The sequence below is a fragment of the Loxodonta africana genome, chromosome 4 (assembly GCF_030014295.1).
Source record: "Loxodonta africana isolate mLoxAfr1 chromosome 4, mLoxAfr1.hap2, whole genome shotgun sequence".
NCBI lineage: Eukaryota > Metazoa > Chordata > Mammalia > Proboscidea > Elephantidae > Loxodonta > Loxodonta africana.
In genome coordinates this window covers 106,943,905-106,969,182 of record NC_087345.1, presented here as the reverse complement: position 1 = coordinate 106,969,182, position 25,278 = coordinate 106,943,905, and the positions used below count along the sequence as shown (strand labels likewise).

The following is a 25,278-nucleotide window of genomic DNA, read 5'->3' as shown; positions in this document are numbered from 1 at the left end:
CATAGGCCACTCAGGTAAGGCTTAATCTCAGTCTGACCCCTGCCTTGGAAGGATACACTGCAGATCCTCCTGGAACAAAGAGAGATAAAGCAGCCTTGTGAGAAATAGCCATTGTTGAGCATGGGACTTTACCACCTCCCCTCCCCTTGGGGTGTCGCTGGAGGCTATAAAATGGCCACAGTTCAGATTTGGCTCCTCCACAGCCTGTGTTGCTAGCCATCTGGCTCCTCGGGCCATCTGGCTCTCCTGTTTCAGTATCCTGTGGGACTGAGGACATTGATCTTACTTTTGCTGTTCAAGTAGTAAACTGTATGAATCCATTTGGTCTCATTGTTGCCTTACCAGAAAACCAAACCCACTGCCAATCGAGCCAATTCTGACTCATAGTGACCCTATAGGACAAAGTCCATCTGCCTCAATTCACAGCTTCTGACAGTTTCAGGTTTTTAGTGACTTGCGTTCTTCCCAGTTTTTCTTGTGGCTTTGCTGACCATATTTATGGAAGTGTGACAAGCCAGTCTAATAGCTATAACAGTGATAGTTATGACCCTGTTAATCATAGTGGTATTACTTAGGCAGGACTGCTTGATTTATCTGACTTCATTAATATTGTCGTTACAATTAAGTGAGATATGGATTTAAAGAACTCTGTATAGCGTTTGACATGTAGTAAATGCTCAAGAAATGTTAGCTATTATTTGTAGTAGTATTAGAGTTGCCTTTGAAATAATGTAAAATTGAGAATAGATTCTTGAAAGCCTATTTCAAGAACTGATAACCTAATTTTTTCTCTAAGGATGCAAAAAAGCCAGAGCCAGTATAGGTTGATTAACTCTTGATATTTTTGAAATTCCCGAAGAGTGGCTTTACAAGTAATTGTTGGTGTTTGTGGTTTTGTTGACTTTATAGAAATATCTGTAGCTTTTTCTGAAGAAAAATACTCTTTCACAAATGCCAACGTAAGGGGGAAGGGGAGAGCTTGCACTCTGGAAAGAGAGGAAATCGTCCCTACAGGGGTCCCTGACTTGGCAGTTAAACCAAGGAAATGATCCCTACAGGCATCCCATAGAAAATGAACAAAAGTGAAGGCGGTGCCAGGAGAAAGATAAAAGTGGGAGGTAAGAAAAGGATAGGGCACTCTCACTCTCTCTCGTCTCATCTCATCTTGTCTCGCCTCTCTCGTCTCGCCTCTCTCTCGTCTCGTCTGTCTCGTCTGTCTCGTTTCGTCTCTCTGTCTCTGTCTGTCTGTCTCTCTCTCTCTAGCCCTCTTGACACTCCCTGGTCAAGCCTAGTTTTCGCTACTAACCCTCTTCTAGCTAATAAACCTCTGCTTGCTTGGCACTATTTGTCTCAGTGTTCGAATTGTTTTCTACGCTGAAGACAAGAACCGAGGCCATTCTCCAGTAACACCGATATTGCAAATCAATGAAATACTTTCTTCAATTTAGCTATATCAGTGGAAACTATCCAAATAAATTCTTGTTGAGTAGTTGTTAGTTGCCATTGAATGGATTCCGACTCTTGGTGACTCCATGTGTGCAGAATAGAACTGTTTCTTACAGTTTCAAGCCTGTGACCTTTCAGAAGCAGATCGCCAGGCCTGTCTTCCAGGTGCCGCTAGGTGGGCTTGAACTGCCAGCCTTTTAGCTAGTAGTCAGGCGTTCAGCTGTTTGCACCACCCAGGGAGGGAGTCCATACTGTCCAGATAAATTCTGCATTGTGGAACATATTAGAGGTGAAACTTACAAAGCAATAAGGGAAAGTGTCAGTTTAAAACACCAGAACCAGTTTGTTAAGTGTGACAGTAGTATTATACTTAATTTTTTTTTTTTTGAAGGAGTCTTAAATTTTGAGATACATAAATTACAGATGAGATGTGATGTCTGAGGTTGGCATAGATGAGAACTAGTTAGGACTTCCCCTCAATTCAGAAGCTTTAGATAGAAACGTCTCTTTAACTTGGTGTCCAGAAATTTTGGGTATTGTTTTTTCTAGTAATTTAAAAAATATTTGTTAAAGATTGCTAGCCATTGTCTAGATGCAGAGCTTTTAGTTACCCTGGAACAAGTATTTTTCTGTGCCTATTGTTTTGGCTATTAATTGTGCCATCATTCACTCTTGGTAATGTTCACCCTATATATAAAGCAATTCTTGCTGTGGTAATTTGTGTGTTCGTATTGTTTTCTTGCCATTTCATCTCACCTGTAGCAGGGGTTGGGAGGGTCCTGAACACTACAAGATGGATCTTGCCAGCGAAGGACTCTGGGAAGGAACCAGAGTACCTTACTGAGCAGTGACCTGACTTCATGGTAATGTCAGTTGAAACCCATTAACCAGTACAAAAACAACCTCATTAATTATTGTTTAGATTCCTCTGTACGGAGACACATTGTTCTCCCTGCACTATATGGTATGTAAACACCCCGTCCTCACTATTGTGCACAGACCTTAGCCCGCATGACTCTTGGAGCTTCCTTGTCTAGCATGAGATTTCTGGCGCAGATCTCTATAAGCTCCCTGATAAAGCCTTGTCTTGATCACCCTGGCTTTTACCGCATCTTTTTTCAGAATCAGACCTGTGCCCTTGGAGTCACACCTGCCATTTGTCTGGTGCAGAGCGACAGGGGCCTGGTCATGGACCACCACAATATAATAGGCCCATTTTTGTAAAATTCTTTCTATTTATGTGCGTACATATGTGTGCTTTTGCGTGTGTGTTTAAGATAGTGATTTTTCCTTGAGGCTATAATTTTTAGGGGCTTTTTAAAATAATTTTCTGTAATACACGGCTGACATAAATAAAGGAAGATTACTGGGTAGACAATTCTTCAGTTAAGCTATGCTTTTTGCATAGCTTGTATGTGGAACATTTTAAAATGAAGAAAATGTTTTTCACAGATTATCTCTTAACTTTAGTGAGATCTTTATGAATTTTTATGTGACAGTCCACATCCATAGTTATATTTATACTTTCTTGCAGCCATTTGGTTTTCATTTCTTTTTCCTGTTTTACCAGTGAATCTTAATTTTATAATTCACAGCTTGGGGTTTTTAGTGACTCAACATCCTTCCCAGTTTTCTTACAGGAAGTAGTACCGATAATAATACCATATGAGATTTAAATCCCAAACCAGCTAAACCCAAAGATAGACTCTGTCTGTTTGCAAAATATAAGGTAATTTTAAGTAAAACTTTTACGACGTTAAAACTTAGCCTTAGATTTGGCTCTCTTCCCATCCCCCCTTTAGCAGAAACAATTGATCACCAGAGTGCCCAAGGAAAAAGAATGTTCAGTGATTTTTCACTGTGACAAAGAGGAATCCCTCGTGGATTCCCCCTGTAGAGTATGAGCATGTGAATTATGACTCTTCAGTTCCCAGTTTTGGCCATAGCACCTCAATATCAAAACACAAGGACTGTGTACCTCCCAATGAGGGCTACCACATTTTATTAGCAGCAACATATTAGAGCCTCCTATTTGTATATCTGTAAAACCTACAACCAGATGGATACAATTAATAGAGCCAAACTGCTGACTATATTTAGGATCAAAGTTTAGGCTTTGCTAATTTACCTATAGCCTGTCATAGCAAGGATGTTCCTAGGGGAATTCCCCACAACAGTGTATAAGAATCCAGTGCTTTGATGGCTTGATGCACCTACTCCCCTTATAAGACTACTTGGTGACCGTTTAATTGTCCACTTCTTGACAAGAGCCCTTGGACCGTTATATTCAATCCACAGTAACTACCAGAGTAGCTGTGGAGGGTGGGGAAAAGGCATACAAGGCAACCAGTGGACAGTTAGTCACCCACCTATAGGTTAAAGTGCTCTGGCTTCTTTTTGCCTTTGCTGGAAAGGAATGTGGATGTGTATAATGCTTAAGTCTTCTGTTTCCTTATTGATCTGCCTATTCTATCCATTATTAAAAGTGGGGTATTGAAACGTCCAACCGTTATTGTCCCTTTGTTTCTGTTAGTTTTTGCTTCATACATTTTGGGCCTGTGTTAGTTACATCTATAATTGTTACATTTTCTTTTTATCATTATGAAATGTCCCCCTTTTTCCCTAGTAGCGTTTGCTATTTTATAGTCTGTGTTGTCTCATTAGTGTAGCCAATTGCGTTCTTGCAGCTGCTGTTTGCACAGTATATCTTATTTCCATTCTTTTACTTTCAGTTTATGTGTATCTGGATTTAAAGTGTTTCTCTTGGATGCAGCATATACTTGGATCTTGGGTTTGTTTTCCGTCTGACATTCTCTGCCATTTGATTGGATCGTTTAGTCTATTCACACATAATGCTATTACTGATACAGTTGGATTTATGCCTGTCATTTAATTCTTGTTTTCTGTTTCTCATGTCTGGTTCCTCTCTCTGTTCCTTCTTACTACTTTCTCTTGCATTAAGAATATTTTGTAATATAGCATTTAAATTTTTTAAATGAGTTTTCACTATTTTTAGTAATTTCATGGAAGCAGAAATTTTTAAAGTCATCTTTATACTTCTTAAGATGTTAAGCATTTAAAGTAATATCATTTATTTATGTTTGTGATTTTAACTTAATTTTTGTGATTATAATTTAAGTAGGATAACTTTAAAGAATTATATTCAAGGTTTATATAAGGCATCTTGAAATGTTTAGAAGCATATTACATATTAGTTTTAAAATTAATATATTGATCATTAAACAAATTATAATTAAAATAGTATTAATGTCCATGCACAAATACTGTCGTCTTTCTCCTGGCTTAAAACTAGGTCTTTACAGATCAAAGTGAATAGACCTCAAAATGCTAAAATTGAATAGAAAGAGGAAGCCACAGAATTATTTTCACCAAATAAATACTGTGTACTTTGTGTCAGGCAGGTCCTGGGAATACACTGGTGAGCAAGACAAAGTCCAAGCCCTGATGGAGCAGACATTCTAGTATAGGTATATCATTTATTGTAAATAAAAAAATGCAAATGGTACTGTTTGGTTCTAGATATCTAGATCAAGATATGTGTGTGTGTGGAGGTGTATATGTCTAAAAACACACACCCATACACAGTAGTTTAAAGTATATTGGAAGGATACACATTAAATTTATTAATTTATAGTAATGTCTGGCATTGGAAGATAAGAATGAAGGTGAGGGTCAGGAAATTTTAATTTTATATAATGTTTTTTTTTATGTAATAAAAAATCAAAATGTAGTAATTGTTCTTTCTGGGCAGTGGGTACAATACTGTCCTGTTACATTTTATGTACCTTGCTATGGGGTTGAGAATTTAACCTTACCCAAAGAATTTGGTTTTTATTCTAAGAGATAATCTAAATCGTAGAATTTTCCAAAGTGTTTTTGATAAGGACTTTAGACCATACCTGAGCGACAGATTATGCTGGTGAGGTGACTCTTGGGTGAGGCTGGCCAGGCCGGAGGGACCAACCTTGTGATCCCATCTCATAATGACCACTCAGGATGGCATAGCAAAAATCCTAGGTAAAAACTCTCAACACTGAATCTCCATGGCTTCCTAGTTGGTGAAAAGACACCAATATACGTGGGAGGGTAGCACGTCCCTTTTTGGGGCATGGAAGCTCTGCGTAGGAAACCCTCCCAGACCTTGCCCAGCGTGTCTATTCTTTTCTATCCTTTCTGCTGTCAAGAAGCCATAATTGTACATGAGTTCTGTGAGTTCTAGCAAATTATCAAACTCAAGTAGTGAGAGCCAGCAGAAGTAAGGGGGCAAGTGACCCCTGAGCCTATGGCTGCATCCTGAAGGGGTAGAAGGAATGCAGATTTGTAGTCATCAGGTCAGAGTGAATGTCATGGGGGCTCACAAGCTTGTAGGTGGCATCTGAGGTCTTGGGCAGACATGGCAGTATGAAGGACTGTGCCGTTTACTTGTGAGTGCTGACCCAGTTCCACGTGGTAAGGGTCAGAGGAAGTGCTGCATGTGCAGCTGATGGCGGAACAGGTGGCAACAAAGTGAAAAAGTGAAATTTGATCTATTCCACACAATTGGTGTCAGCAAAATAGGAATGTGATCTATCCTTATACTTGCTGTTTTTTTTTTTTTTTTTTTTTGAATGTCTTTGTTTTAGTAAATAAAAGTAACCAGAATAAGGGGTAATTGAAGCAGCAAATATAGATTCCCTATTAAGAGATTTCTGTGAAGGGACGTAGAACAGTCAGACTATGACTGGTGTGGGAGCGGAGTGGCGAAAAATGTGGGGCCCATGGAGCTTATGTGTGGTGTTTTATTGTGTGAATACTGGACATCTCCGGTGTAGGATTTTTATCTTAGAAATTAATAGAGATACTCAGGTTTGACACGGATAAACAAGTACGACCTCAAGATGTTCTCTTTTAGAGGTGGAGAATCATAATTAAGAATTACAGTGTTAAGAGTCCAAATCTTTAGACATCAGGCATTTACCGTTAACCAGTGGTCTCGGGAGGAAGGCTTGACCATGGCTAGAAGAAGGTGGGAGGTCCCTTGTAGCTAGGGTCCGAGGGCAGTTGCAGTGGACAAAGTCTCAGTCCATAGTCTTAGTCTTAGGAGGGAGTCAGGCTCTACTGGGAGGTTCTATCTCTGCCCTTCTCTTGTTGAATGATCAGAAATTCAGGGTTGTATGTGACTGTCTCACCTTTGGAAACCCTGGTGGCGTGGTGGTTAAGAGCTATGGCTGCTAACCAAAAGGTCAGCAGTTCAAATCCACCAGGCACTCCTTGGAAACTATGAGGCAGTTCTCTTCTGTCCTTACAGTGTCCGTATGAGTTGGAATAAACTGGACAGCAGCAGGTTTTGGTTGGTCTAACCTTGGCCTCACACAATAAGAGCCAGTATGACCTCAAAGACTAGTATGTTACATCTTCTCTCCAGGGTTAGAGATTAGTCAAATAATACATTCTTTCTTCAAGGTTAGAGATTAAGGAGGTTGTGTACACTGTGTCTCAAGGTTAGGTTACAGAGGTTAACTATGTTATGCTTTCTTTTATACAGCATGCCCATATCAAGGTCAATTTAAAGGTTGTTTATCACATTCTTCACATATTTCTATGTTTCTATTTTTACAGTTAGCAATTTCTACACAACTTGCTAATGACTTGCTGTTAATGGTTAGAGAGCTTCACAAAAGTAGACGTATTTCTGTTTCTAAGTTCATATATTATGAGTACTTAAATTTGTGTGGAGCCCTGGTATCACAGTGGTTAAGAGCTCAGCTGCTAACCAAAAGGTTCGCAGTTCGAATCCACCAGCCACTCCTTGGAAACTCTGTGGGGCAGTTCTGCTCTGTCCTGTAGGGTCGCTATGAGTCGAAGTGAACTCGACAACTATATGTAACAGTGACTATAACTATATGATTTGAGAGCATTATGGAAATATACAGAATAACATCTCAGAGAGATCAAGGGTGAATGAGTGTGTGTGGGTAATCTAATCCTGTTGAGACAGTTTGATAATGAGAATAAAACTAAGGGCAATAGGGTTATAAATGTAGAAATTTGATAAGAGGAAGATGAGCTCTCTCATTGTAAATGAAGGTAAGCAAGGATGTGGGTCTTATTTTTGGTGCTGCAAGGATGACAGATAATGGCGTTTTTTCCCCTTCTGAAATACTACCAGCTGAGTAGATGGAGTATGTGTGTAGTTTGAGTGGCTGGGATCAGGGAGGAGAAAAAAGGTCTTAGAGGATTGGGGGTGGGATGAGGATTTTCTCAAAATAGAATTGCTGCACAGTACAGAGTTTGATGTTTTTATTTGCATTCATGAAATAAAATCAGTCCGTAACTTGTTTGACTTTTTTTTTTTTCCCCAGGAAACGTCAGCTGCTCCTGTGCTGGGAAGGAGCTTCTCAAGTTCAGCCACAGTTGGATTTTGTCAGGTGGGTACTATTGGGAGGAGCAGTGTTGGGGGTGTGGAGATTTCAGTGCTAAGAGTTGAAAGAATTTTGGGGAGGAGAAATTATGATGATAGTGTGATGGATCATGGAAACTCTGTAATTTTCATTATAAAGTAGTCTCAAACGTTCTGAGAATTCTTTAGGAATACATTGTGTTTAAGAGTGAAACTCTACAATCCTTACAGATTTATTATCCTTCTTACCTTTTACAGCCTACGTTTGTACTATCCCTCACTCACCGGAAAGCTTTTAACCCCCGTTGCATTTTCTCCTTCTCCCTACTTTAGGTAGTTCAGGATGCTTTCCCAGGCTTTAGTGTTCTTCCTTGACAGCGAAGGAGATGGGAGAGAGAGAAAAATAACTCCAAACTGCACATAAAGATCCTTTCTCTTTCTCTTTCTGCTTACAGGCCCCTACCCCCAAGTACACTCAAGAACTGTTGTTGTTAGGTGCTGTCGAGTCAGTTCCGACTCATAGCGACCCTGTGCACGAGAGAACAAAACTGCCTGGTCCTGTGCCATCCTCACAATGTTTGAGCTCATTGCTGCAGCCACTGTGTCAATCCATCTCCATCTCGTTGAGGGTTTTCCTCTTTTTCGCTGACCCTGTGTTTTACCAAGCATGGTGTCCTTCTCCAGGGACTGACGTGTCCTAATAACATGTCCAAAGTATGTGAGACGTAGTCTTCACCATCCTTGCTTCTAATGAGCATTCTGGTTGTTCTTCGAAAACGGATTTGTTCTTTTGGCAGTCCATGATATTCAATATTCTTTGCCAGCACCTCAATTTATAGGCGTTGCCTTCTTCGGTCTTCCTTATTCATTGTCCAGCTATTGTATGCATATGAGGCGATTGAAAACACCAATGGTTTGGGTCAGGCGTGCCTTAGTCTTCAAGGTGACATCTTTGCTTTTCAGTACTTTTAGAGATGTCTTTTGCAGCTGGTTTGCCCAATGTGCTGTGTCTTGATTTCTTGACTGCTGCTTGAATGGGTGCTGATTGTGGATCCTAGTAAAATTAACTCCTTGACAACTTCAGTCTTTTCTCCCTGTATCATAATGTTGCTCATTGGTCCAGTTGTGAGGAGTTTTTCTTTGTGTTGAGGTGTAATCCATACTGAAGGCTGTGGACTTTGATCTTCATCAGTAAGTGCTTCAAGCCCTGTTCACTTTTCAGCAAGCAAGGTTGTGTCATCTGCATAACGCAGGTTGTTAATGAGTCTTCCTCCAATCCTGATGACCTGTTCTTCATGTAGTCCAGCTTCTTGGATTATTTGCTCAGCATACACATTGAGTAGGAAGGGTGAAAGGATACAACCCTGAAACACATCTTTCCTGACTTTAAACCATGCAGTATTCCCTTGTTCTGTTCGAACGACTACTTCTTGATTCATGTACAGATTCCTCATGAGCACAATAAAGTGTTCTGGAATTCCCATTCTCCTCAGCGTTATCCTGAATTTGTTACGAAACACACAGTTGAATGCCTTAGCATAGTCAATAAAACACAAGTAAAGGTCTTTCTGGTATTCTCTGCATTAAGCCAGGATCCACCTGACATCAGCAGTGATATCCCTGGTTCCACATCCTCTTCTAAACCCAGTTTGAATTTCTGGCAGTTCCCTGTTGATACACTGCTGCAGCCACTTTTGAATGATCTTCAGCAAAATTTTGCTTGCATGCGATATTAATGATATTGTTCAATAATTGCCGCGTTCGGTTAGATCACCTTTCTGGGGAATAAGCATAAATATGGATCTCTTCTAGATGGGTGGCGAGGTAGCTATCTTCCAAATTTCTAGGCATAGATCAGTGACCACTTCAAGCACCGCATCGCGTTTGTTGAAACATCTAAATTGGTATTACTTCATTCCCGGAGCCTCGTTTTTCACCAGTGCCTTCATTGCAGCTTGGACTTCTTCCTTTAGTACCATCGCTTCCTGATCATATGTTACCTCCTGAAATGGTTTAACTTCGACCAATTCTTTTTGGTATAGTGAATGTGTATTCCTTTCATCTTCTTTTGATGCTTCTGTGTCGTTTAATATTTTCACCCTAGAATTCTTCAGTATTGCAACTCAAGGCTTGTAATTTTTCTTCAGTTCTTTTGGTTTGAGAAATGCTGAGCGTGTTCTTCCCTTTTGGTTTTCTATCACCAGGTCTTTGCACGTGTTACCACAATACTTTGTCTTCTCCAGCTGCCCTTTGAAATCGTCTGTTCAGCTTTTTTACTTCATCATTTTTTCCTTTTGCTTTAGCTACTCGATGTTCAAGAGCAAGTTTCAGAGTCTCTTCTGATATCCATTTAAGTCTTTTCTTTCTCTCCTGTCTTTTTAATGAACTCTTGCTTTATTCATGTATGATGTCCTCCCACAACTTGTTTGGTCTTCAGTCATTAGTGTTCAACGCATCAAATCTGTTCTTGAGGTAGTCTCTAAATTCAGGTGGAATATACTCAAGGTTGTACTTTGGCTCTTGTGGACTTGTAATTTTCTTCAGTTTCAGCTTGCATATGAGGAATTGATGGTCTGATCCGCAGTGCCCCCAGGCCTTGTTCTTACTGATGATATTGAACTTCTCCATCATCTCTTTACACAGATGTAGTCAGTTTGATTCCTGTGTATTCATTTGGCGAGGTCCATGTGTATGGTCGCCATTTATGTTGGTGAAACAAGGTATTTTCAGTGAAGAAGTCATTGGTCTTGCAAAGTTCAATCATGGAATCTCTGGCATCATTTCTGTCGCCAAGGCTATATTTTCCAACTTCTGATCCTTCTTTGTTTCCAACTTTGGCATCCAGTCACCAATAATTACCAGTGCATCCTGATTGCATGTCCTGTCAATGCAGAAGTTGGTAAAAATCTTAGTTTCTCCATCTTTGGTCTTAGTGGTTAGTACGTACATTTGAATAATAGTTGTTTTAAATGGTCTTCCTTGTAGGCGTATGAATATTATCCTATCACTGACAGCATTGTACTTCAGGATAGATCTTGAAATGTTTTTGACGATGAATGCGATGGCATTCGTCTTCAAGTTGTCATTCCCAAAGTAGTAGACCATATGATTATTCAGTTCAGAATGACCAGTACCAGCCCATTTCTGCTCACTAATACCTAGGATATCCATCTTTATGCGTTCTGATTCATTTGTGACTATTTCTAATTTTCCTAGATTCATACTTCGTACATTCCATGTTCTGATCATTAGTGGATGTTTGCAGCTGTTTCTTCTCATTTTGAGTCGTGTCACATCAGCAAACGAAGGTCCCAAAAGCTTGATTCCATACATGTCATTAAGATCAACTCTACTTCTAAGGAGGCAGCTTTTCCCTAGTCATCTTTTGAGTACCCTCCAACCTGAGGGGCTCATCTTCCAACACGATATCAGTGTTCTCCTGCTATTCATAAGGTTTTCATTGGCTAATCCTTTTCAAAAGTAGACTGCCAGATCCCTCTTCTAGTCTGTCTTAGTCTGGAAGCTCAACTGAAACCTGTCCTCAATGGGTGGCCCTGCTGGTATTTGAATATGGGTGGTATAGCTTCCAGCGTCACAGCAACACACAAGCCCCCATAGTATGACAAACTGACAAATGCGTGGGGAATTTAAGAACTAGGGTAGTTTATTAGGCATCATTAACCCTCTTTAGTGGTGCTGCTTGCTACTTTGTATTATACTTCTACCAGATCAATCACTTGCCTTATTAAGGAGCTTTCGTGGTAGAAGGGATGTATGGAATATACGTATCTTTGTTCTCGGGACCTTCTGTTTAAGCCAAAAAATGTATACCTTTGTTCTTTTTTTTTCCCCTCACAGTAAGTACACTATGATCCATTCTACCTCCAGCTTTGTGATTTAATCATTAACTGTTATGTGAAGGACATGATCCTCATATGGGTGAGAATGGTAATATGAGTGTTTCGGATGGGTTTTTAAAAAATTAAAATTATTAAAGCAAAAGATGCCTAGGAAAGTGCCCAAATGATATTTTCAAATAAATGTAATTGCCTTTTTTTGTGTGTGGTGGAAATATACACAACAAAATATTCACCAGATCAGTTTCTACATGCATAATTCAGTGACATGGATTACATTCTTCATGTTGTGCAACCATTGTGCTATCGTTTTCCAAATTATTCCACCACCGTTAATATAAGCTCAGTGTCCCCTTTCCTTTGCCCTCCCAACCTTGGTAACCACTAATAATTTTTGGTTTCTATATATTTGCTTGGGAGTCCTGGTTGCGCAGTGGTTAAGTGCATCCCTGCTAACCAAAAGGTCAGCAGTTGGAACCTACCAGCTGCTTTTTGGGAGAAAGATGGAGCAGTTGGGTTCTATAATTCCATAAGGATTACAAACTTGGAAATCCTATGGGACATTTCTACTCTGTTCTACAGGGTTGCTATGAGTTGGAATCTACTCCAGGGCAATGGGTTTTTTGTTTTTTTTTTAAATATATTTGCTTATTTTGTACAAGTGAGATCATACAGTATTTGTCCTTTTGTGACTGACTTATTTCATTCAGCATAGTGTTTCCTAGGTTCATCTGTGTTGTGGCATCCATGAAGACTTTATTGTTCTTTATGGCTGATTAATATTCTATTGAATGTGTTTACCCTATTTTGTTTATCTGTTCCTCTGTTGACGGGCGTTTCGGTTGTTTCCACATTTTGGCTATTGTGAAAAGTGCCGTGGTGGACATTGGTGTGTAAGTTTCTGTTTGTGTTCCTGCCTTCATTTCTGGATGTATACCTAGGTTTGGGGTTGCTCAGTCATGTGGCAGTTCTATGTTCAACTTTTCGAGGAACTGCCAAATTGTTTTCCACAGCCAGCTGTACCATTTTATATTCCCACCAGCAGTAGATGAGGGTTTCAATTTCTCCACAACCCAGCCAACACCTATTGTTTTTGATTATTGCCGTTTAAATAGGGATGAGATGATATCTCATTGTGATTTTGATTTGTGTCTCCCTAATGGCTAATGATGTTGAACATTTTTTTTTATGTGCTTGTTGGCCATTTGAATGGCCTCTTTGGTGAACTGTCTAAGCTTTGGCCATTTTTGAAACAGATTTCTTTATGTGTGTGTGTATAGAAGTTTTTAACATGTTTTGGATATTGGACCCATGTCTGATATATGCTTCCCGAAGTTTTCTCCCAATCTTTAGGTTGTATTTTTACTTTGTTGGTAAAGTCCTTTGACATGGAAAAGTACTTAATTTTTATGAGGTCTCATTTATTTTGTCATTTGATACTCGTGCTTTTGTTGTCATATCTGATAATCCGTTGTCAAAAGCTAGGCCCTGCAGCCACACACCAGTATTTTCTTCCAAGAATTTTATGGTTTTAGTTTTCACATTTAGGTTCTTGACCCATTTTGGATTCGTTTTTGTGTATGGTGTGAGGTATGGATCCTGATTCATTCATCTGTATGTAGAACTCCCATATTCACAGCAACATTTATTCAATAGACTCATCCTTCTCCATTGAATGGATTTAGCGCCTGTTATGGATTGAATTGTGTCCCCCCAAAATGTATGTCAACTTGGCTAGGTTACAATTCCCAGTATTGTGTGATTGTGCACCGTTTTGTCATCCAATGTGATTTTCCTATGTGTATAATGTTATAACGTTAATGAGGCAGGATTAGAGGAAGTTATGCTAATGAGGCAGGACTCAATTTACAAGATTAGATTGTATTTTCAGTTGATCTCTTTTGAAATATAAAAGAGAGAGGCTAGCAAAGAGACAGAGACACCTCATACCACCAAGAAAGTAGTGCCAGGAACAGAGCATGTCCTTTGGACCCAGGGTCCCTGTGCAGAGAAACTCCAAGACCAGGGGAAAATTGATGACAAGAACCTTCCCCTGAACTGTCTAGAGAGAGAAAGCCCTCCGCTAGAGCTGGCACCCTGAATTTGGCTTTTGAGCCTCCTGAACTGTGAGAGAATAAATTTTTCTTTTTTGAAGCCATCCACTTGTGGTATCTGTTTTACAGGAGCACTAGCTAACTAAGAATCACACTTGCCTAAAATCAGTTGACTGTAGATGTGTGGATTATTTCTGGACACTCAATTCTGTATTGGTCTATAAGTCTATTATTATGCTAGCACCAGGTTGTTTTAATCACTGCAGCTTTATATAGTATGTTTTGAGATCAGAGAGTGTGAGTCCTCCTAGTCTACTCATCTTCAAGATTGCTTTAGCTGTTCAGGGTCCTTTGTGCTTCCATGTAAACTTGAAGATTGGCTTTTGCATTTCTGCAAAGAAGGCTTTTGGAATTTTGGTGGGGATTCTCTTGATTTTTTAGATTGTTTTGGGTAGTATTGATGTCATAACTATGTTAAGCCTTCCTGTCCACAAACATGGAGTGTCTTTATATTTACTTAGGCATCTTGTAATTTTTTAGTAGCTATCTGGTGCTGCTATAACAGAAATACCACAAGTGGGTGGCTTTAACACAAATTTATTTTCTCACAGGAGGCTAGAAGTCCAAATTCATGGCACAGGTGATGGGGAAGGCTCGCTCTCTCTGCCTGTTCTGGAGGAGAGTCCTTGTGTCTTTTCAGCTTCTATTCCTTGGTACCTTGGCGATCCCTGCTTGCTTCTTCTCCAGTACAGTGATGAATAGAGAAGGGGTGATAGTAGCATCCTTGACTATTTTTGTAGAATACCCTTTATCAAAATTAAGAAAGTTCCTTTTTAGTAAAATTATTCAAAATATATACCTACCATCTTAATGACTAGGATCTATTAGTGATAGCCTCATTTCCTGATACTATTTCTTTTTTTCTGTTTTTTTTCCCTACGATCAGACTTCTCAGAATCTTGATTTTATCATTCTTTTTAAAGAACCAGCTTGTGACTTTGTTGAAACTCTGTTTTATGTTTATTATTTCATTTATTTTCATTTCCTTGCTTTCTTTGGGTTAATTTGCTATTTTTATTCTCACTTGTTGACAGTAAATATAGAGATTATCTTCTAGCCTTTTTAAAAAATTACTTTAATGCTATAAATTATCCTGAGGTCATTTAGAAGTGCACTGCTTATTTTCCAATTATTTAGCATTTTCTAGTTACCATTTTTTCTGTAATTTCTAGATTAATTCCACTGTGAACTAATCTGTGTTATTTTAATCCTTCCAAATTTGAGATTTGCTTTATGTCCCAGCCGTTTGGTCAGTTTTGCTAAAACATTCTATGTGCGCTTGGAAAGAATGTGTACCCTGCAGATGTTTATACTATTAATGTTTATTAAGTCAAGTTCATTTTAATTTTATTTAAAAAATCATCTGTTTTTCCTCCTATCATTTACTGAAAAGGCTTTTAAGAACTACTGCCACTATGGTTATGGATTCGTTTTGAGGTTTGTCAAACTTTTGGTGAATTATTTGGTATAATTTGGTGTAAGTTATTTTAAGCTTTTTGGAAGCCAAATTATCAGTATTTATCAAAATATAAAATTTGATTTAACATCTATGAATTTACAGAAAATTCTGGCTCACATATAAAAATGTATATACAAGGAATGTAGGTTAATCTGTAAGAGCAAAAACTTAAAAGAACCAAATGTCTGTCAGTGGAGGATTGGTTAGATGATGGTGTATGCCTGCAAAAGGGATTGCGAAGTAGGCAATGAGGTAGAGACATGTTTATGAAATATCTGAGGTATAGCAAATGTAAAGGAAATTGTAGACAGAGCGTATAGTAGGATTCTGTTTGCTTTAAAGGTGAGATTTTATTTTTGACCATGTGTTTATGTATAGAAATTTTCTTAATGATAGGTACCTATCAAAGGAGCCCTGGTGGCGCAGTGGTTAAAGCAATCAACTGTTAACAGAAAGGTTCGTGGTTCAAAACCATAGCAGCTCTGCAGTCTGCTTCTGTAGAGGCTTACAGCCTTGGAAATCCAATGGGGTCACTATGAGTAGGAATCGACTCCATGGCATTGGGTTAGGTTTGGAGTTAGGTAACACTGAATACCCCTGGGGAGTTAGGTATTGGGGTGGACAATAAAGACTTTTTACTATCTTCTCTTTCGTAGTACTTCAATTTTTTTTTCTTAATTTTTTTTACAGAGTTCACGGTTTACGTAGGATAAAGATCTAGTTGCAGTAAGTAAAAGCAGAAAGTAATTGTCACTTTAAAAAAATGCTAACTATTGTGTAGAATGAACTCCCGTTAAACACCCCAGGAATTTTATTGACACTTGCGTCATTTATGGTTGCCTTCTCCATTGCTGTGCTCTTTTCGTGTTCCAAGGAGTTAGGGTCAATATAGTCAGTATTAATGTTTGACTAGTTTTCTTAGAAGTTCTATTTAGGCAAAGCAGCTTTTTAACTAAAGATCTTTAATTCTTACAGGTTACTGATGTTCAGAACAACTGATGTTTAATATATTGCTACTACATCAAATCAACAATGAATTGGAATGCAAAACCGGAGAGTGCTACGATGCCATCTTCATATCCTAAAAGCCAGTCATCTTTTTTGCAGCAGGCTTTAATAAACCCACTTGCCTCAGCATCTCAAAATTATTTCAACTATCCTGGAAGTAACCAAGAAGCATGCATGTATTCCAGTAATTCAGTTCCGATTTCACAGCCGCTGCTCAACATCAAAAATTATACAGCTCCTCAACAAATCTCTGTTTCTGATATGCTTAATGGGACAAGTATGGCCTCACAAACTTCTGTAGAAAGAAAAACATACACAAATGCTCAAGGACCCAAACAACTAAATCACAATTTGCAAATGACTTCAGGAGTTACACAAAATGCACGGTTGAACTCACAAGTGAGGAATCCTATGCTTTCTCATACAGGAGCATCTGTTGTATCTAATCAAACTGGGGTAACTGTTGTATCTAATCAGACTGGTTTTGGAGCTAATAGGTCCAACATTAATACACTACAGAATCAATTTGTACCATCAGATACCTATTCTCTGCAGCTACAGACAATCCCTTCTAATTCTGTAAGAGTTCCTGTAACTTACCAAGGAAATCAAGGACTTAACCCATCTTTACCAGAGCAACAAGTTGACTGGGGACACCACCATACAGCTAATGGATTGGCATTTCCAGACAACAGATCACTTCCAAAGCAATACTGTTACTCACAGCAAAGCTTTTTGCAAGATACTACACTTCAGAAACGAAACCCCATGCTATCTGCGTTGTTAGAAGTTAAAAATAGTCAGTTTACAAATCCTGCACTGTGTTTGCAGTCACAGCAGAATGTACCTGTACAGTCACAGCAATATGCAGTTACTCAAATTGATAATAGACCCCCTCCTCCTAGTTATGACTGTATATATGCAAGGCACCCTTTGCAGAATACTCAGCAAGTTAGTAAACACTTACCTATGGAAGTTCCTCAAAATCAAGAAACACACTTATCTGAAATACTGAAAGACCTTTTTAGTGGCTTTCAGCAACAGTGGCAAAACCCTGATAAAGAAGTCAGGACGATTGGAAATTTTAGTAGTTTGAAAGTAAATGGCAATGTAAATCAGCCTGCTAATAAGCCAGTTAGATCTCTTGTGGATGGTGTTCAGACTTTTGCTCAAAATAATCAAGATAAAAGAATGGATTCTGGCACTTCAACCTCAAATCCAGTACTGGACACAAATGTCACAAAAGAAGGATTAGTGCGTGATTTTAAAAAATTGGTAAACACAAGAAAGAAACTGTTGGAGCTTGCAAGAAAAATCAAAATAAATCAAAATCTTTTGATGGCAGCAGGTTGTAGTAAAGCAACTAATACCTCTCATGGTGAATCAGCTCAGAATTCTGAATTATCTCTGAAACAGACTTCCAGAATTCAGTCAGGGCTGCAGGTAACCCCAGTAACTCCAGGGATTTCAGGATGTCAGCCATCAACTGTAATGAAATCTGCAGAAGAAACAAATAGAACGCGGTGTACGTTGAATTCCAGTATTCAGGAAATGAATTGCAAAAAGTTTAACCAAGACAATTCTATTTTACTAAATTCTGGCTGTTCGGAAAAGTTGCCAATGCCAGACCAGTCTCATAATTTGCAAGCTTTAACTTCTTTAAAGACATCAGCTGTTGAGATTACCCAGACAACGTTAAATAATACCCAGTTTTCATCAGAAAATGTCAGAGGTGACCAAAATCTGCCAACAAATCCTGAAACAGTTCCTGCCCCTCAGTCAGTGCTTTTTCAGGAATATGTTTCAAAATATCCAAATAAAAATACCCTACTCCGATTCCTTATGCCTGAAGATAAAACTGAGAATAAATCAATACAAAATGGTAATGAAACTATTCAAGACCCTAAACCAAAGAGTTTTGAAATTAATCAGAATACCCACATCACTGGTAACCTACCAAATTTGAAAACCATGGAAACTCAGTGTACTTCTAATGAAAATACCAAGGTTTCAGACAAGTCTTTTTTTCTTGATCTTAAATCCTCGACAAATGGAATATCTTCTAAAAGTGACAGTCACTGTTCCATGGAATTGCTAGCAACATGTCTTTCTCTGTGGAAAAAGCAGCCTTCAGAGCCTGCAGAAGAAAAACAGGATAACGAGTCCAGAACAAACAGAATAACAATTTGCATTTCAAAACCTGCAGAAGTCTGTGAGAAGAGTCCTTGCACAGTTGTAGGAGGTTCTCACAATAAAACGTTAAATAATGTAGAACAAGAAACAACTTTGCCAATGGGAGTGCAGAATTATGAGTCTTCAGGTGCAAGTATAACAAAGGGATCAGAACTTCAGATTGCTGTGGTGTCACCTTTAATTCTTTCAAATATCAAAACAATATCTTTCAAGGGACTAACACGTGAAGCGTTACTTAAAACAATGTATCCAGTTATTAAAGAAGGTAGTGTTTGTAGCTTACAAGATCAGCTGACAGAAAATACAAGCATAACTCCTTTGAAACCAAATGTTAATGAACTGGTAGCAAGTACTACATCATCAACTAAGGTTTCTCCACTAATTCAGAAGGCAAAGCAGGACAAGTCAACTAATTGTAATTCAGAAGGTGTACCTAATACCAATCAGGGAAAGCATATCGAATCAAAATTGGATGTCCACACTTTGGCAAATGTAGATATCTCAATCTATCCAGATGTGAGCGGCAGTCACCAAGTCTTGGATGAATCAAGGGGCAGCACTGTTGTGAGTGGTGATACATTACAGATTGTCAACATTTGTTCTCTTGTTGAAGGTGATGTATCTTATAATTCCCAAATAGCAAAGATATTCAACTCTCCCTCTTTGGATAAGGTTGAGCCACAGAAACCTTGTTTGCCTGATCATCAAGTGATTAGTTGTAGGCAACAGAAAGAACAATTAGATAAAACTACAGAAAATGAAAACTTTAATTTTCAAAAAGAGAAGATTGTACAGGTCACAGATGTTTCCCCTATGATAACTGATCAGCCAGAGTCATTGCTACCTTCAGAACCATCATTGAAGTATGTTAAAGCAAATGGAGAAGCCATAGAGGAAAACAAATTGGAATGTATCACTAACAAAGAAATCATGACTAGCGATGTGTATTCTTCAGCTGTTATTCAACAGGGTAGTCCAGAAATTGATACACCCTGCAATTATATTGCTCAAGATCCTACAAGCAATGAGATTCTCAATGATGATACATCCGTCTTATACCTACACGATCAGCTGTCAGAACTTTTAAAAGAGTTTCCATATGGGATTGAAGCTGTAAACTCACGTGAAGGTTCTGTGGGCCAACAAATAACAGAGCAAGTAACAAAAGATCAAAGTTGTGACAAAACTGTTTCTGATTCCCAAGACTCAACATCAACAGACCAGATAAAAATTACAATAATGAGCTCAGAGCAGATGAAAGAATTATTTCCTGAACAGGTTGATCAACTCAGTGATGATGACAAATTCAGAGAACCTCAGAAGGAAAAGCCTATCATGAAAGTAGAGAGCCAGTATGATCCAAAAGCACATCCAGAAGGAGAAAGTCATGACTCTGTAGTATCGAACTTACAGAAAGACGATATCCATTGCTGCGCATTGGGTTGGCTCTCTATGATTTATGATGGAGTACCGCAATGTCAGTGTAATTCCATTAAGAACTTGGCTACAAAGGAAGAAAAAACAAAAGATCAGTGTTCCCCTTTGGAGACCAACAAGTGTAGACAAGAAGAGAGAACCTCTGATAGAGACATCCCTGATGCTGAATGTAATAGTGCTCCAAGTAAGGATCTGAAGGCTCCTCTGACTCTTCCAGATGGGAAGAATTGTTTTCCTGAAATAAAACAAGAGAATGTAAGAGATAACACCAAAACAAAACATAATAACTCACTAAAGACAGGAAAAGAATTGCCTAGTCAGTTTTCATCTGTGTGTGATAAAAAACTAGATCCCTTGCAAAGTCACAAAAGAAAAAGAAAACTTCAGTTCCATGAGGTAACTTTTCACTCCAGTAACAAATTGATGAAATTTTGTGAGCAAGATACTCGAGAAAGCCTGCAGAAGAAACACATAGCACAAAACTCACGCCCACTAAAAGCAAAGACAGTTATTTTGACAAATAAAAATAGAGATCTGTACAAGAAGAATGGTTCTTTGATACAGACAATATCACCAGAAAAGATAAAATTGAAATTCAGAGCGGGTGGCTCCAGATACAAACTTTTGGAAAACAGGAAGATAGACCAAGGAAACATATTTGATATAGAGAGAAAGAAGAAGAAACATGATAAACGAGAGCAGAGTAAAAATGCAGGAAGTTCGTTCAAATTATGTAATTCTTTGTCAAACTCAAATGAAAGAACCAGTATTAAAGAAAAGACAGTATCAATAGAGGTAAAATCTACGAACCTGGAAATCAATATCCACAGAAGTTTAATGAAATCTTCAAATTCAAATATTAAGTCCTCAGACTCAAAGGATATGTCATGTAAAATTTTAACACCAAAGGAATATTTACAAAGGCAAAAGCATAAAGAAGCAATGGGTAACAAGGTGTCAAAGAAAAACTGTGTAATTGAGAAAATTAAAAATGTGCCATGTACTTCTGAATACATAACTCTTACTAGACATTCCACAGGAATAGAAAGTTGTAGGAAATCAAATGAGAAACATGGTAGCATTGCACAGACTTCAAAAGAATCATTAAATTTTTTAACAAGCCATGGTAAAACCGTCAAAATCCACCATTCTGAGGAGTCTAAAATACACACAAGTTCAAAGAATATGAAAGGAACAGTTGGTGGAAAGCAACCTGATAAAATTTGGATGGATAAAACCAAAACAGACAAGCACTTAGCCGATATAAATAATGAAGGTGAATTCAGTCAAATGACTCAACAAGCAATGGATCAAAGGAAACAATACCTGAACAGAGTCGCATTTAAATGCACTGAACGGGAAAGCATTTGTCTCTCAAAATTAGACAATTCCCTCAGGAAGCCTAAAAATGGCACCGAGAGGAGCCAGGAAAATAAACCTAAAAGCTTTATACCCGTGAAAGATGCCACAGAGAAGCCGACAATGCTGGAGTTTAAGTTGTGCCCAGATGCACTGCTTGAGAATAGAAACTTTGGCGAAGAAGGGAAGAAGCTGAAGCCTCCTCCTAGGAAAGAACAAGCACCTGTACAAGGTCCAGTATGATTTTCTTGATGGTGTCTGCAAAATTGTAAAGAGTTACCTGTAGTTCAATAAGTGGGTTAGTACCTCTCATGGGGTAGCTGGAAAAGACTTTAATATGTTTTGCCATTACTTTTTGTTTGTTTTTCTCAGTGTATCGATGCTTTATTGGGCAAAATTTGTTTAAACTGTAGTAAATTATTAATGACATATATAAAATTGTACGATTTGCCAAATACAAATAGTTCATCTTATACCAAGAAGCTTAATGTTGTATAAAACATTTCTTTGGTAAATGAGAAACATGTCAATATACATTATTCTAAGAGCCTGGCTTTTGTTGATTCTCCTTTGGACTTTGTAATTTCAAAGCCCTATGAATTTGTAACTTTGCTCTAAAATATTGAGAAATATTTAATGGTTATTAGTAAAGTATTTTTGTTCTTATGGAAATGGTTCACCTTATTTTCATTTTGAAACAGTTATGTTACCACTAAAGTTAAAATGGTAGCATCTTAGTTTAAATGGTGTATCTAGTGTACTCATAAAACGGAGGACCGAGACAAATAGCGTATTAGGTGGCCTGATAATAAAATTCTCAAAATGTGCAGGAAGGAGGGGGAAAAAATCTAGTTATTTATAGTAGTATGGGAACATTTAAGAGTTTGGATATTAGATACAAAAAGCATTGTGCTGAGAAATTGAGATGGGAAAACTAAAGATTTGTGTGGAAATTTTAGTCTGTGCATAAAGTTACAACATATATTGGATATGTTTTCTTGGAAGGTGATAGGGATATGTGATGAAATTGAGTACAAAGTTTGTTTTAAAAACGATGGTTTCAGTAGGTTTTTTCCAACTGGATTCTTAAAATTGGGTGTAAGGAAAGTGTTGAAGTGAGTGGAGCAATGGAATTGATTTTTCTGCCTCACGTGCCCTTAAGTATCTTGAGGTGTGTTTATTCAGCCTGGGTGCAGGAAATAATTACGTAGTGAAGATAAACTTTTAAAGCAACTAATTTTTAAATCTAGTGATTTTAAAACACTTCAAGGAAGAGATCATTTTTCTAGGTCCTTTTTTAGGGTTGTATTACAAATGGATATAACTAGTCTCTTTCAAAATCTATTTTAGACTTACATGATTTTCCTTCATTGTACTAAAAGAGATAAGTAACAATATCTTGAGATCTGAAAATGAATGTTTAAATAGTTTCAGGAATAAAAAGTACAAAAGAAGCTTGGCTAAAATGTGTTAACACGGAGAAAAGGATGCGGGAAGCCAGCCAAAAAATAGGTAAAATCACTTATTTAAATACTTCTTTTGGTCATACTGCGACTCTGCTGTATGTAAGAGGGATTGTAATTATGGAAGTATTATGAAATATGGTTTTATCCATGCCATTTTTTCAATTGTTCAATATTAGCATGTATGAGTGGTAGAATGACATTGTATCATGCTGTGTTGTGCAAAAGTGTGATCTATTAGTTTTTAATAAGAAAATAATCTAAACAATGGTTAAGATAAGAGGTTGGTGCTTGCAAACTTTTTCTTTAAAGGAGCAGACAGTTAATATTTTCAGTTTCAGGTTTATAAGGTCTCTGAACTACTGAACTGACATTGTAGTTGGAAAGTGGCCATAGAAATGGATGAGCTTGGCTGTGTTCCAATAAAACAGCAGACTGTATTTGGCCTGCAGAGTATGGTTTATCAACCACTGGCTTTGGTGATTTACATGGTATTTCATTTAAACCTCAGAGTCCATTGTATTAGATGAGAGGTTAGATCATCTGACTAAAGTTATATTGTTAGTAAAGATTTGAACCCACTTTACTCTCTTTAAAGTCCATTAAGTGTAATATTTGAGGGTTTTTTTTTTATTGTGCTTTCAGTGAAAGAATCAAGTCAGTTTCTCATACAAAAACTTAAATACACATTGTCATGTGACCCTGTTTGCTCTCCCCCTAGTGAGACAGCACACTCCTTCTCTCTACCTTGTATTTCCCATGTCCATTCAACCAGCTCCTCTCCCCCTCTGCTTTCTCATCTTGCCTCCAGACAGGAGCTGCCCACATTGTCTCATGTGTCTGCTTGAGCTAAGAAGCACACTCCTCACCAGCATCATTTTATGTCTTACAGTCCAGTCTAATCTTTGTCTGAAGAGTTGGGTTTGAGAATGGTTTTAGTTTTGGGCTAACAGAGTCTGGGGGCCATGACCTCTGGGGTCCTTCCAGTCTCAGTCAGACCATTAAGTCTGGCCTTTTTACTAGAATTTGAGGTCTGCATCCTAGTTTTCTCCTGCTCCATCAGGGATTCACTGTTGTGTTCCGTGTGAATGCAGTCATTGGTGGTAGCTGGGCACCATCTATTCTTCCATTCTCAGGCTGAGGGAGCTTCTGGTTTATGTGGCCCTTTCTTTCTCTTGGGCTCATATTTTCCTTGTGTCTTTGGTTTTCTTCATTCTCCTTTGTTCCAGGTGGGTTGACACCAATTGATGCATCTTAGATGGCTGCTTGCTAGCTTTTAAGACCCCAAATGCTATTCACCAAAGTGGGATGCAGGACGTGTTCTTAATACACTTTGTTATGCCAGTTGACATAGATGTCCCCTGAATGAGAGGTATTTTGATGATTAGGAAAAAAGAGACTAAAACTCTTGGCTGAGTTTTTTTGTGTGTGTGCAGGGAAGGGTTTGGGGATGGAGATCCACCAGAAAAAGAAGTTTTCAGTGTCCAATTTAACTAGCGAATGAATGTTCTTTGTGTTTTTGTTTATTTGTTTGCATTAAGAAGTATAAGCTGGGGCTTGGGAGTTTTGTCTTCCTTTTGGTTACTCTAATAGACAAAAGACACAGGCCTTCAGACTCAAATGAAAATGAAGACAAGCAGAATTTCTCCGAAAGCAGCAATAAATGGAGGCATATTTTTGAAAAGTGGAGAGAGAAGGGAAGGAAGCTTTAAAACATAAGCAGACATGTAGAAATTGAGTCATACATGTAGGAAGAAGCCAAGGTATATCAAAGAAAGACACTCTTAATCAGAACAGGTAAACAACTAAAAGGGGAGAAAAATCACCTCTAAGGTTGGAACACAGGAAAGTGGAAATGAGGGATTGGATATGGGGATTGGGGAAACAGCAGAGGTATACTTATACCTCAAAGAGAAAGAGAGGCTCAGAGGTAAGCATACCAACAGCTAAAAAAAGGAAGAGCAATAAACGGTTAAGGTGGGATAGCTTTTGAGAGTTACGATGTAAAGAGACAAAAGCCAGGGCACATACATAATAAAATCTGAAGCAGGGTAAGGAAAAAGCAAACCAAAGAAACAGTCACAGAGCTGTGTAGAGTTTGATGAGATCTAGAAACTGATTTGTTTAAGGGAGAGGAGAAAAAATGGAGGTAGTACCAGATGGACATTAAGGGGCATATTGGAAGCGAATGGAACTGGCCCTGGAGAATGTGTCACACTAGGAAAGGGTGAAAGACGAGACATACGCTTAAGATGAACAGCGAACCAGTCAAAAATGAGACCAGAGAAAATCCACATGCTTCCCAAGAGTTATACGGAAATCTTTTAAATAAGTGTACATCTAAATTTGATAGGAAAGGTTGGAATTTGGATGGTGCAAGCTGAGAAATAATTAAGATAAAGCTCTGCACAGTGTGGCAGATGTAATAGAAATCAACTGGGGAACCCATCTTTAGGCATCTGCGTTACAAAAATCACGAAAAACGAAGAGAGGCTTGAATTTGGAGTAGGGAAATATCAAAGTAACAGGACAGAATACTTTT

At 38.3% G+C, this 25,278-nt stretch overlaps 1 protein-coding gene across 12 annotated transcripts in view; it reads left to right on the top strand.

The window, feature by feature from the left end:
* The window catches only part of RESF1 (retroelement silencing factor 1), a 56,888-nt gene that overhangs the window by 9,223 nt on the left and 22,387 nt on the right, over positions 1–25,278 (top strand). For 2 of the 12 annotated variants that reach the window (XM_064284419.1, XM_064284418.1), the window contains 5 exons: positions 7,809–7,874; positions 15,211–15,254; positions 15,967–16,002; positions 16,252–21,505; positions 22,702–22,785. In XM_064284419.1, the coding sequence (XP_064140489.1) occupies positions 16,309–21,505; positions 22,702–22,785 (5,281 nt within the window). In that variant the 5' untranslated portion in view covers positions 7,809–7,874; positions 15,211–15,254; positions 15,967–16,002; positions 16,252–16,308. Of the gene's footprint in view, positions 1–909; positions 1,119–4,864; positions 4,935–7,808; positions 7,875–15,210; positions 15,255–15,966; positions 16,003–16,251; positions 21,506–22,701; positions 22,786–25,278 lie in introns of those variants that run through there. The other 10 variants (XM_064284416.1, XM_064284415.1, XM_064284412.1 and 7 more) reach the window with 7 other exon arrangements.